This window comes from Arvicola amphibius, chromosome 3 (assembly GCF_903992535.2).
Source record: "Arvicola amphibius chromosome 3, mArvAmp1.2, whole genome shotgun sequence".
Lineage (NCBI taxonomy): Eukaryota > Metazoa > Chordata > Mammalia > Rodentia > Cricetidae > Arvicola > Arvicola amphibius.
The window spans coordinates 26,933,160-26,947,481 of record NC_052049.1 but is presented as its reverse complement, the minus strand read 5'-3'; the positions used below and the strand labels follow the sequence as shown (position 1 = coordinate 26,947,481).

At 41.9% G+C, this 14,322-nt stretch overlaps 1 protein-coding gene across 1 annotated transcript in view; it reads left to right on the top strand.

Moving 5' to 3' along the window:
- Positions 1-14,322, top strand: part of Fyb1 (FYN binding protein 1) — a 125,185-nt gene continuing 110,863 nt past the window's right edge. Inside the window, exon 1 of the mRNA XM_042054675.1 lies at positions 1-97. Within this exon, the coding sequence (XP_041910609.1) occupies positions 95-97 (3 nt within the window). The 5' untranslated portion in view covers positions 1-94. The remainder of the gene's footprint in view (positions 98-14,322) is intronic.

The following is a 14,322-nucleotide window of genomic DNA, read 5'->3' as shown; positions in this document are numbered from 1 at the left end:
ATGCTCTTCACAGCTAACTTGCACACTCATTGCCGGCGTCACAGCCTTTGCAGGGTCGCAGAGTGCCAAGGCGTAGCGGCTCTTCTCAGCAAACATGGTAAGTCACAGATCTTCTGGCTCTCTGGTTTCCTGGCAAGCATGCCAGTCTTCTGTACTGGGGAAGAGGGGGCTTATGGTCAGGTTCTCACTGCCTGTAGACTTGTCCCTTGCCCACTCTTGTCCTTGTGTGGAGGAAGCTGCTGCGTCTATGATGCCCTTTGAGATCGAGGCTTTGGGAGTTCCCTTTTCTGAGGCTAGCTGTCAGAAGGGAGGAAGGTATCTGACTCAGAACCAAGAGTAGAATTCTTTGTCTTTGACACTGAAGAAAACCGTTGAATGGGGCCGTAACATAGCCACAGCTCCCGGGTGAGTGTTTTGGGTCTCAGACCAAGATCCCAGTGACATGCCTCGGGCAGCCTTGCTGCTGAGGGGTGCCACTTGGCAACGACAGAGGAGATTTTGGAAAAGGAATTGCTGTGTTTGAAAATGCATTTTTATTATTTTAATTAAGCAAAGAAAGCAAAGCTTGAGTCCTCCAAACCTTAGGGACAGGCTGTGTTCCCAAAGTTAACCAGCAATCATTATTGGAGCTCATTAAAACAGTGAGTGGGTTCCCAGGTGGGTCGCAAAACCTAGCTTAACTTATAACGCAGCTAAGCTAAAACACTGGCATTCTGCTCCACCAATTTCCCATTATTTATCTAAAACAATTTAACTTCCTCCAAACGGTGTGGGACTGTACTCCCTGATTCAGGAAGAGAGCCATTTTTCTTTCATGTCAAGACCATCTCTGTATACCACCAGACACCCAACAAAGACTGGGGATATGCCATCCCTTGTCCTGATACAGACACAGTTGCTGGACTACATGTTGTCATGGGGAAAGCGAAGGGTTTGAGGCAGGATGAAGAGAAGGTAGAGGTCAGCGCAGTGGTGGCGAGAGTGAGCAGGAAGGGAGATGGGGTGAGAGTTGCAGAGTCAGAGGGGAGGGGTGTGCACAGCACTAAGGAAATGGAGATGCACAGCCCTCCTAGAAGCTATGTCTGAGGTGTCACCCACCCCGCAGTCTCTCCATGTTGAGTCTATTGGGTCCAGGATTTTCGAAAACGGCCTGACTTTGTAACTGATGCCATCTTCCAAACTAAAGGGGAGCATTATGGTTTACAGATGCAGGTAGGTTTCTAGAGAGAAACGGTGTGACGATTTTGGAAAAGAAACTTAACTGACTATCTATTTCTCCAGAAATGCCATTTTCTTACTGTAAAAGTAAAACATATTAATTGAAGAGCTTCTTAGAAACATAGAGCTATATAAATGAAACAATAAAGAATTCTATAATCCTAAGGGACAATCTATACATTTGTGCATATTCTCCTAGAATTTCATCAGTTTAAATACATATTTTATAAGTATAATTTCCTGTGCTATTGTAATGTGTAAAGCCATTTCTCGGTGCATTTTAATTAAAATTGTTTGGCTAATATCTAAGTTATAACGTCATTTTTAGTGACAGGACATTTCAAACAATTATGTGGTAACTGTAATTTATGTTAATCATTTTCGTATGATTGGAGATTTCTGGTATGTTTTCCTCTTATTTCTATTTCTCTCTCTTTCTCTCTCTCTCTCTCTCTCTCAGTACAAGTAGACATTTCAGTTATTTTTGTTTCATTCCTCCTTTTCCTTACTGTGATATAGAAAAGCTCACCAGAAGCACTGATGATTTTTCATTGATGAAACTATCAGAAAATGACCAAGTGGGGAACACATACACACACACACACACACACACACACACACACACACACACAGAGTTATTTAAGACTTTTAATACCAATTCTTTTCTTATGGATACATTTAAAGTTTGCCTCTTGACAGTGACAGACATGTAAGTAACCCCCCTGCAATACTGTAAATGCACGCCTATTTTTGTGTATATATATATATATATATATATATATATATATATATATATACAAAATATATATATGCCTATTTTTGTATATATATGTATATATATGTATATATATACAAAAATAGGCATGCATTTACAGTGTGTGTGTGTGTGTGTGTGTGTGTGTGTGTGTCTTTGCAGATTATCAAAATTATACTTTGGGCAGAATTACCTTTGGCACACTATAACAACATTATAATGGGCAGACCCTGAGAGAGTCTGTAGTGTAATAACAAACATCTGCATTATGCTCCTTATTCATTAACTTTACTTTCCACTCCTCTGCTTGTTTTGTAAGTCTCTTAAACTCCAGGTTTGTTTCTCCATCTAGTGGCGCCAGTGCTGGTAGGGATTTTCCACCTGGACTGATAGGAATAGAAAAGCATAATTAAAAAGCGGCCATCACCACCCAGGCACATATCAGACACTGGAGGAAGTTGGTCTCCTTCCTTCCTACCCACAACACACTCTCTTAAGCAGATATAGACACTTCCCAGGAGCCCAAGAAGAAAGTGATATTAGCAGCTAACACGGGTGAGCCACAGATACAGTTACTAAATCATGTAATAACTCCTAGAGATATCAACTGCCTGTATTAGATGCGCCCCTTGTCACTCTGCTACGGAACAACCTAAGGGGAGTAGAGCTTATTTGGGGCCATCGTGTAATGGAATGTGGTTCATTATGATGGAGAAGGCATGGCAGTAGGACCAGCTCTTGTCCCTGGCAATGGGAGTGTGAGGCTGTGGCTCAGCAGATCAGCAGATCAGGAAACAAAAACACTCTGGCTGGAATTGGGGTTAGTGTGTATGCCCCCACACACAAGTAACCCACTTCCTCCAGCTAGGCCCTACCTCCTAAGGATACCACAACTGCCCAGAACCACTCCCTCCACCGGCGAGAACCACATGTTCAAGTCTATAAGCTCTGGGAGGCATTTTCATTCTAAACAATAATACATAAGCCCTTGTGCATTTTACAGCGCAGTGAACTAAGTCTCAGAGAGAGAGCAGATAGCATGTTCAGAGGCACACAGTCATTAAATATTGGAATTGGGTTATGATCACAAATCTGTCAGTTCTCAGAGCTTGGGGTTTTCTACATTATACAACATTCTAGAAAGAGCAGTTCCGTGAGGAAGAAAGGACTGTCTCCTGAAGTTGAGGGGAGTTCTTCACAGAGATGGTCGTGCTTATCAGAACAAGGAATCAGTGGCCCTGCCTACTTCTGTCCTGACAACCATGAATTTCCCTGTTTTCAGAGTGCTAACTCCAGGGAAATATGCCAGGTGTCCCTGGGATGGGAGACTGAAGGGGTGGGCGCCTGACTTTCCGTGTCTTTGCCCCAGAACTCAGAGGCAGAGATGAACTGATTAGGCACCTCTAATCCTCATCCGTCCCCTTCCTCAAGCTCTTCTGCTGTGTTACTCGGGTAACACCAGCCTCGTTCAGGCAGAACCATCGAGGCGGGACACCATCCCTATGTGGGACCATTTGATGACCCAAGTGGTTACTGAGAAATCTGCCTTTTCTTGTGCTCGCCCAACAATGTATTGGTAAGGAAACTGCAGAAATTTGTAGAAATGAAGCCCCAAAGCACTTGCGGCAGTGTGAGAATGAATACATTAGATGTTCAGATGGCTTACTCTACAACTCACAGCGCTGAGCTCATGTCTCACCTAGCAAGGGACACTGGGATCCAGGCTCAGCCTCCTCATTTCTTCATCAATAACTTGACCCAATCCCTCTCCAGGAGCTCGGCAAAGCTACAGAGCTGGTCTAAGAGTTTTCTGACATTGTCCCTCATAGTATGATTCTGGAATTTTAAAGGGAAAAGACGAAAGCAATGGATTCAACCTCTCAAATATCTGGCCTTAGACACAGCAGATAATTTGGCAGTTCTAAATAGAAATATTAGGATGATACGTTGTCAAATGAGAAGTAGTTTGGGGTATGCCCAATTTATAAAATTTACTAGAAAAAAATGGAGAAACAGAGATTCTAATAATTTGCAAAGTTTTCAAATGTTCATGATGTGCAGAGAGCTATTTTATGCATAGATTTGGGATATAAAGTAAAGGCTGTGTTTGGGGTCCTTGGCTTGTCTTATTTCTTGCCTTTAGCCTTCTATCTACACGTGAGATTTAACAAAGGAAATCTGCTTAAGATGTGTTAGCGCTCATCCATTCCTCAAAGGCTTGCTGGGCTCTGTCTCCACATCTGGGCTCTGCTCCTCAGCAAACAATGTATGAACAACGCAGATGGGGGTCTTGTCTTCCCAAAGCCTTCCATCGCTCCGTTAGTTCTCAGACTTCAGTTCACCTCAGAATCCCCAGGAAGGCACAGAATGGAGCCTGAGACTTCACATTTCTGATTAACTCCCCGTTCTGCTGAAGAAGCTACTAGACCTCACTCACAGAGAGAGCCATTGCTCTTGGTAGGCGAACAATCCCAAATGTAACAAATGAGCAATGTATCATGCTCTAGTGTCTAAAGAAGATAATCAAGACGATGAATTAGAAACAGAGCTATTTCTCTACTCTAACTGCACCCTGAATCCCTTGCAGCAGCTTCGAAAGTGCAAGGGTCCACCCCAAAATGTAAAATGGAAACCTGGTTGTAGGGCCTGGTGAGAAGAACTTGGCATGGGGAAGAGAATTAAAGATTTTCAGTTGAAGAAACAAGAGATTTAAAGCATGCAAAGCAAGGTTGAGCTTGAGTCTCTAAGGCCTGATGGGTGGGAAAAAGGGAGAGTGGCTAGCTGTAATTAAGGAGTAGGCCATAGTCACGTGATCACTGGGCCTTGAAGGCTGTCTAGTCTGTTTTAACTACTCTAATGAAATACCTCAGCTGCATGGTTATAAACAGAAATCTGTATGAATGGTTCTGGAGGTTGTAGAGTCCAAGATCAGGGGATTCACACACCTAGGCTCTGGTGAGAGCCACAGTCCAGGTGGTAGACTGCTGGCTTCCTATGGTGCGCTCCTGTGTTGGCAGGGGCAAACAGGTTCCTTTAGTCTCTTTCATGACAGTCCTACACCTCACACATGAACGCCTCCCAGAAGCCCTACCCCTTAATACCATGCTTTTAGCACTTTGGTTCTCAACATTCCTAATGCTGGGACCCATCAATACAGTCCTTTGTGTTGTGGTGACCTCCCCAACCATAAAAATCACTTTGTTGCTACACCATAATTGTAATTTTGCTACTGTTATGAATCGTAATATAAATATCTGATATGCAGGAGAGCTGATATGCAAGACCCACAGGTTGAGAACCAATGCTTTAGTGGCTAGGCTGCCTGCAGACAAGTTTCTGAAGGACACGATCATTCAGGCCACAGAAACTGAGTTTATTGCAGTGCAGCACAGAGTCACTGAAGACTGCTGAGCGAAAGGGTACGTGCTAGATGGCTGACTCACATTTCAAGGGGGGCTCCTTCGAAGTGGTGGGCATGCATCAGCTTTATGGATATCCTTGGTCTTGGCTTAAGGCTTAAATACTATCAGTTTTACCTCATAGTTCTCAACATGACGGCCCTCCCAGTTTTGAATATCACCAACTTAGAGAGTAGGCACACAGGTTGTGAGGTGGAATGGTCCCTAGGGCAGTCCAGAAGGTTAACTTGAGGGACTGCAATGGAGGCCCAGGGGAAAGATGGTGTTCCAAGGAATCAGAACTGGAAGGTTGCCATGAGGGCTGTTCTCCAAACTCCCTACAAGCCCAGTATGTGAAAAATTAAAACTTTCCGTGCAACTCCCAACAAATTTTAAGCCACAGATAGGCATTTCAATTTTCAAGTGACATCTTTCAGTCATTTATTTTGCCAGTGCCTGTGGAATGAGACAAGGGCCACTTCTCAGAGTGTAAGTTGAGACACTGTATTTGTTCTGAAGTGATAGGTGTGGTCTTCTAGTTCTTGCTTTGGTAACTTCGATATCACTTCCCCAGTTGGTACTGTGCCTTCTCTCTGACCTTTTGTTCCTGTGCCCTTCTCTTAAATATAACACCATGCAATACAGTAGTCCATGTCTGTAATCCCAGTAATGGAGAGGTAGGAGCAGCATGGATGAGCATGTCCAAGGCCACCTGGGACCACATGGTAAGATTCTATCTCAAACATAAACAGATAAATACACGTTAAATACATACTTAATTTAAGAATATAACTTCCCATTATTGCCTCCTATATCTAATTCATATTAGCACTTTGACACTTGCTTAATAAATTGAAAAGAAATAATTAAATTCTGCTGTTAGTCCCTTTTTGGTTCTGTATCTTTCTTTCCCTCTGCAGAGGAATGCCTGTTTTGAAAGCAGCATCTGGCCTTCACAGTCATGGTTTTATACTTTTGCTTCATCTGTGAATGCTTATGAAGTAGAATCTACTAGCTATTTGGCATATATAATATGAATACAATAACGCTTAGTTTTTAAACTAAGATTTGTTTTTCTTTTATTGTGCATTGCTATGTTCTCAAAACGTATTCACCACCTCTTGGCAGTGGTTCCACCCACTGAAATTCTGCTGTACAGTCCAATTACAATCTGTTTCTCTAGTCTCAAGAAGTGTTTCATTTCTTGCCACTATTTCCAGCCTCGCCACTGTGATGGTGTACATCCTTCTACTCTGTTTCTACAGTTAATCTCTTTGCGTTAGTTTGTAGAGATTCCCCATCTATTTTTAGGCTCTAATCTCATGTCAACTTCGTGCTTTGCAAAATTTATTCTCTCAGAATAAAACTGACTTCCTACTTTCATTTCGATAACTCTTTTCATATAGATGTTTGAAAACCTTTTACATTATGCATATTTGCCTATGTGTGCCTGGCGGGAAAGGGTATGCACGTGCCACAGCAGGCCTGTGGAGCTCGGAGGGCAAACTCGTGGGAGTTGGTTCCCTCCCTTTAGTATGTGGGTCCCAGAGATCAAACTCAGATAGTCAGTCTTGGCAACCAGCACCTTTACTCTGTCAGCTATCTCACTGGCCAGACATTAAAAGAAAATGTTAGTCTATGTTGTCAAATTTTAGAGTAAGAACTTCATTATTGTCTGGTTTTGTGTGATTTTCAAAGAAGTTATTACCCCTAAGTGATAAAGCCATTTTCTTAGTTTTTCCTTGAATATTTTTTTAAAATATTTGATATGGACATTTAATCATTTTCTGTTTTTGTTTGTTTTGTTTTGTCTTTCGAGAGGGGGTTTCTCTGTGTAACAATTCTGACTGTCCTGGAACTCAATTTGTAGACCAGGCTGACCACAGACTCACTATGATCTGCCTGCTTCTGGCTTCCAAGTGCTGGAAACAAAGACGTGTGCCACCACCACTCGGCCAGACATTTCAATCTTTAAACATCAGGATTTTATTTACATTGGTGATGCGATCTGAGCATCTAATATGTTCCCATATAGGTAACTAGGTGACTATGTGTGTGTGTGTGTGTGTGTGTGTGTGTGTGTGTGTGTGTGTGTATGTGTGTGTGTATATATACACACACATATACATACATATTAGACACACACACATATACATACATACATATTAGACACACACACACATATACATACATATTAGGCTGGCCTCATCCTTACAAAACACTTCTTGCCCCTGCCTTTGCCTCATGAGTGCTGAGATCAAAGGTAAATGCCAACACATACCTGCTGCATTATTGATTTCACTCTTGTCTGCAGTGAGATCCTAATTAGTCGTATTAAATAAAAACCCAGAGTCAGATATTAGGGTGAAAACTGAAAGATCAGAGAAGCAGAGTGGCAGCCACTAGACATCTTACCTCTATGAAATCTCAGAGCGAGTGAGGGCTCCTGTCTCTATGAATCCTCAGACTGAATGGGCGAGATCCTGTCTCTACCTCCTGATGCTGGAATTAAAGGCGTGAGCCTCCTCCACTGCCTGGCTCTGTTTCTCTTTTAGACTGGTTCAGTCTCTGTAGCCCAGGGTGGCCTTGAACTCCACATCTTCCTGCTTTCTCCTCCCAAGTGCTGGGATTAAAGGTGTGAGTCTCCACTGCCTGGCCTCCATGGTTAACTAGTGGCTAGCTATGCTTGTCGGAACACAAACAAAATATCATACAACACATGTCACCTTTACCCACCTCTTTCCGGTACCGCCTGTTTCACGCAAAAGCCCATTTCCCACACAGCCTGACTCCTCTAGGCTCCTGACTCTATGCAATTCATAAAACCCCATGTTTATCATAGTCTTTTATATCACATGCTTCCGTTCTGGGCTCCTGCATTTTCTTACACAAATACTTATCATTTTGGACTGGTGTCTTACAATTACCCTCTTAGTCACTGTTCTATTGCTGTGAAGAGACACCATAACTAACAGCTTCAGAGGGCTAGTTCATTATCTTTACGGCAGGAAGCCTTGCAGCACACAGGCAGGCAGGCACAGCCCCTGAGCAGAGAGCTGTATATCCTCACCAAAGGCTGCAGGGAGGTGGGAGGGACATTGAGCCTGGGTGGGCTTTTGAAACCTCAAAGCCCAGTTCCAATGGCATAGCTCCTCTAACAAGACCACACCACCTCTAACAAGGTCACACCTCCTAATCCTTTCAAACAGTTCTTCAATGCAAAGAACCCTCAAAACAGACCTAAATTAAAGTGTTTGAGGCAGGGGGATTTTAAAGAGGTTAAAGAATGCTTCCCTGTCTCTTCATATGCATTGAGAGCTTGTGCTTTGTAAAAGGTCTTCCCACCTCCAAAAATGTCATATGCGCTTTTAAAACATGGACAAAATTGAACTTTGCCTCACCAAAATTTTCAGGATTTTATCATGTGTCTTAATCCCAGGTGTGAAATTCTAAAACCTGAGTTGAGACTCATTATTCTGTCCCTGGAGTTCAGCTGTAAATACTGATAAGACGGCAATAAATCCAGCCCTTATGTAAACCCTGGCAGAGACAAAGAGCAGGAGAGGTAACATAAACATCTGCACCGTATGATTTACGACAGACGTTTCGAGGAAAGAATTCTGGTGAAATCTACTAAGAACACATTTGGGCGGCTTACTGCGCATGCACACATTTTGATTTGCCAACGTGTGGAAGTGGTCCATTGAACTTGTTGCAACGTTATTCACTACAACATGTGGGGGGAAGGACAGCTGAGTTTATCACAAGAGGACATTTGTACTAGAGAAGCTAATTTTATTGCCTGTACCCCTAACCTCAGGAGAGCAGAGCAGAGTTTCCCTGTGGCAGAGCACAGCCACCCCAGCACAGCAGGCCTGAAAGAGGCACATTGTTCAGATTAGTCACCTAGGAGGTGGAGAAGGTGACTCAGGGAGTTTCCAAAGAATGGTTCAGCCGAGAAATGACCGGAAATGAGGGAACTTCTATAATTTCTGATTTCTAAGCAGAATTCACCTGAAGCTACTGAGCATGCCTACTGGCTCTCAGAGGCAGGAACCAACTAACCTGGGCAAGTCAAAGTGATAAGCAGAGCAAGGCAGGAGAGGAGGAGTGACGTCATTGTTGGCCTCACTGGTCCACCTTCCCACATGGTAAGTCCCTCTACCTTGTAATCCACTCTCCCTGTATGTAGGCAGCAGGCACGTTCCTGGGGACTGATACCAGACTCACCTTTTGATCAGAGAGAAGTGGGTTTCTCTTTTCCTTGGGTTTATTGCACACAAGTGGTCAAACTGGACCTGGGAGGATGGTATCTTCTTGGGCAAAGACACTTAAAGAACTAGAAACTAGCACATCTCTGCATTTGTAATTACTGGTTTCACTGTTAAGATCTCTGTTTGACTAAATGGCAATAAACTGTGTATTCATAGGTATCTATAATGGAAGTTTCTCTTTGGCAATATACACTGTTTGCTATTCTGGAAAATAGTTAAGAGAACTTAGCCAACAAGGGAGAAACAAAGAGAGATGCTTGATAAAAGCTAGGGTTCCTGGGAACTAGAACTGGGCGGAGAAGGCTTGCCTCCATCTTCAGTTCTTAGCTTTCCCGCGCTGGGAAACTCCATTCCTCCTTGTTGCCCGCCCCCGCACAGCCAGGCTGAGTATGTCTCCATCAGCAAACATGAATAGGGATCCTACACAGTCCATACCTTCTGTTCCATGATAGTTCCTGAACACAGTGGACTTGATAAACCCCAAGCAGTTTCTGTTTCTGGATTTACTATTCTTTAGTGAACACAATGGTGTAATTCTGGATATATAGAAAGAATCAGGGTGAGGTTTGAGAACTTTGTCCCTTGGAAAAGGTTGCTGGTTTGGAACATGTTTGGAGTAGAAATCGTGCCTAGAGTTGACAATTAGATTAAATATATCCCAGCCTCCCGGGAGGTTCTGGGCTAGTACTCAATATGTGTGTGTGTGTGTGTGTGTGTGTGTGTGTGTGTGTGTGTGTGTGTGTGTGTGTGTGTGTGTGTGTGTGTGTGTGTGAAAGGAATTTGGGGATGGTTTAAAATTGGTATCAAATGGGATATTGAGGTCTACAATTTACTCTGGGATGCATCTATCTCCTCTAAGGAAAGATGGGTGATTAAATGGATAAATGGACTGAAATAAGAACAAGCCTATGGAACTGTGAGAGCTGGGTGGCAGATGTACCGGCATTCACCTTCAACTTCAATTAAAAAGCTCATGCATATGATTTAAATGTTTTATACTAAAATGTTAGGGGAAATTGAAATGTCATAGACTCAGCAAAAGGAGCTATACATTTAATAGCCTTTATTTTCTTCTATATTCTTCATATTCGATGCTCTCAACCTATGTATATATATAGTTGCCATCTATACACCAAGGGGAAAAAAAGCAATAAAATCTTTCTCCCTCAAATGTAAAACAAAAAAGAACTTCATTATTTTCCCCTCCTATGAAAGTGGAACACGCAATGGTGATGCACTTTTCAGAAAATAAAAGTCCAAGTACCCAAGCATCTCTATTAACATTTTGGTAAATGTCTTCCTAAGCACAACACTGGACGGAATACATGCCATTGCTACGATGCCTCCAGCACTGCATTGCAGCTCTTCCACTCTTTCGGAGCAGGTGTGATGCTTCCCTTAGCAAACGGCAGCGACTTCACTGCTCTGTGAAAACTTTCACTGCTCGTTTACCTGCCCTAATGGCTCTTGGCTGGCTACATCCTGCCGCAGCCTTTCCCTTCTCCATCAGTGACATTCTCATCAGGAGCCTTTAATCTTTATTTGGCTATGTGACCTTGCATATGTTGGGATGACAATATAAATGTGTGTGTGTGTGTGTGTGTATGTGTGTGTGTGTGTGTGTGTGTGTGTGTGTGTGTGTGTGTGTGTGTGTGTGTGTGAAAGGAATTTGGGGATGGTTTAAAATTGGTATCAAATGGGATATTGAGGTCTACAATTTACTCTGGGATGCATCTATCTCCTCTAAGGAAAGATGGGTGATTAAATGGATAAATGGACTGAAATAAGAACAAGCCTATGGAACTGTGAGAGCTGGGTGGCAGATGTACCGGCATTCACCTTCAACTTCAATTAAAAAGCTCATGCATATGATTTAAATGTTTTATACTAAAATGTTAGGGGAAATTGAAATGTCATAGACTCAGCAAAAGGAGCTATACATTTAATAGCCTTTATTTTCTTCTATATTCTTCATATTCGATGCTCTCAACCTATGTATATATATAGTTGCCATCTATACACCAAGGGGAAAAAAAGCAATAAAATCTTTCTCCCTCAAATGTAAAACAAAAAAGAACTTCATTATTTTCCCCTCCTATGAAAGTGGAACACGCAATGGTGATGCACTTTTCAGAAAATAAAAGTCCAAGTACCCAAGCATCTCTATTAACATTTTGGTAAATGTCTTCCTAAGCACAACACTGGACGGAATACATGCCATTGCTACGATGCCTCCAGCACTGCATTGCAGCTCTTCCACTCTTTCGGAGCAGGTGTGATGCTTCCCTTAGCAAACGGCAGCGACTTCACTGCTCTGTGAAAACTTTCACTGCTCGTTTACCTGCCCTAATGGCTCTTGGCTGGCTACATCCTGCCGCAGCCTTTCCCTTCTCCATCAGTGACATTCTCATCAGGAGCCTTTAATCTTTATTTGGCTATGTGACCTTGCATATGTTGGGATGACAATATAAATGTGTGTGTGTGTGTGTGTGTGTGTGTGTGTGTGTGTTTGTGTGTGTGTTGGTGGGCTCCTAATTTGACAAAAGCCTAATCCAATTAAGGCAAAACTGTGCTTCTATGTTAATAAGTAATGACAATATTTAAAACAAAATCCTCCCACCCCAGATGGGAATGAGGGTGTCAATCAATTTATGTGAAATGATGGGAAACACTAAGCCCCTGCTTATGGCACCACACTTATTTGATAAAAACAAATGCCATCATCATCCTCAAACTGGTGCTGATGCGGTTTTGCTTAGGTTTATCCACTGATATGTCCCAAGTACTCATGATGAGTGACAGGTATGGTGTTCAAAGAGCGTGGGCGGTTCTGGGTTCCCCTGATTGTGGACATCCTTACTTCACAGGATACATGAGATTTCGCTATTTAAAAGGGGAAAAGAAACACTCATGTTCAGAATTAGAGAGGGACCTTTGTGGATCTATCTGAGGGCATTTGTGTGAGTTCACTCTCTGGCACTAGACTGTTCTAATTCTATAGAAATATCATATTTATTCTCACTACACAGTCCTTTATGAGAATGCCAGAAAACAGACTGACAGATGGGATAACCTGGGGAATCAAAAGTGCACATTTCCTTTGCAATAGAAAAATTATTTTTTTTTCCTGTAAGCTTGGCATTGTCCTGAGATACAAAGGTGCAAGTCTTTCCACACTCCTTTAAAATTAGACTTACAATAACAAGCAGAAACTAACAAAGTGGTTGTCAACGGCTTCCTTTATGCTAGACACTATTCCATTGTGAAAGTTTCAATGCACTGAATTCTCTTAGATTGTTCCTGGAGACATGGTCATTGATCTGGAAAGAGAGAGAGAGAAAGGAAAGGGACAGGGCGTTAAGTAATTAGGAACCAGAAATATCCAAATCAAACTGTGCCACCAAAAGTGTGGCCAATGTGCTTTACCCTGTGAGCTCTCTAAGGTAAGGGAGAAAGCCACTGACCTAGTGAAGACAAAGTGAACTCGCTGCTGCGTGTTTAGTCTTTCTGATGTCTCTGCCTGGGTCTCACTAGGTTGGTTAGCACAAGGTTATTAGTGAATTGGGATAAATTGATACTATGACCCCTTCTCTTTAGACATATAGTTTGAGAGGGGTTTTTTTAATCGAAAAAAAATTTATGATAATTAGTTCCAGTTCTTTGACTGGTCTTTCATATTTTTGTATATATATTATCTAAAATACATCAAATGTAATTTGAAAATATCCACTGCCGTAGTTATTTTCCTTATATAATTTAGCCATTCAATCTTTGTCCATAACCATATTCATTATCATATTGTCTTTTTGTTTTGTTTTGCTTTTCAGACAGGGCTTCTCTGCGTACGCTTGGCTGGCCTTAAATGTGCTCTGTAGACCAGAATGGCATTGAACTCACAGAGATCTGCCTGCCTCTGCCTCTCGAATGCTAGGATTAAATGCATGTGCCTGTACATTATCATATTTTATAAATCTTGTCACCTTTCACATACAAGAGTAATTCATATTTCTATGCTGATACCCACTGTTTGAAACTTATTATTTATTTGCTTGTTTGTCCGCTTGCTTATTTACTTATTTATTGATTGGGTTTCTGGAGATAAGGTTTCTCTGGGTAGCCGAGGTTTTCTTAGAACTCACTTTGTAGACCAGACTGGCCTTGAGCTCAGAGAGCTGCTTGTACCACCACATCCCTGTTCACAGTTCTTGTATTGATTATGACATGCCCTGTGGTGATGCAGTGTCTCTCCTAGAGAGCTGTGACTGCCGGAATGCTTCCAGTGGGAAAACGGACACACTCGCATCCGTAGAGTTGATCATTGTTTCCCTCATCTTAGATCATTTTTTTAGGTTAAAATCCAAGAGGCAATCAAAGAGATTCAATTTGGTTAGTTTATGCATATATAGACTAACAGAATGAAATTTAAGGTTTCTGTAGGTCTTAGTGAATAAAATAAGGACTGCTTTAAATCAATTTTCCTTAATTATTATTGAATTACTATTAAACATTTCCACTCTATTGGGTAATTTCCATATTATCTTCCTCTGAATTTACAGTTAGGAGACTTTATTGCCATCTAAGTGATATTCTCTAGGTGATAAATTCTTAATTTATTATTTTTTTAGTTCATTCAGACACAAATTGCAAATCTATCTCTTTTGGGGTTATAATCATTTAT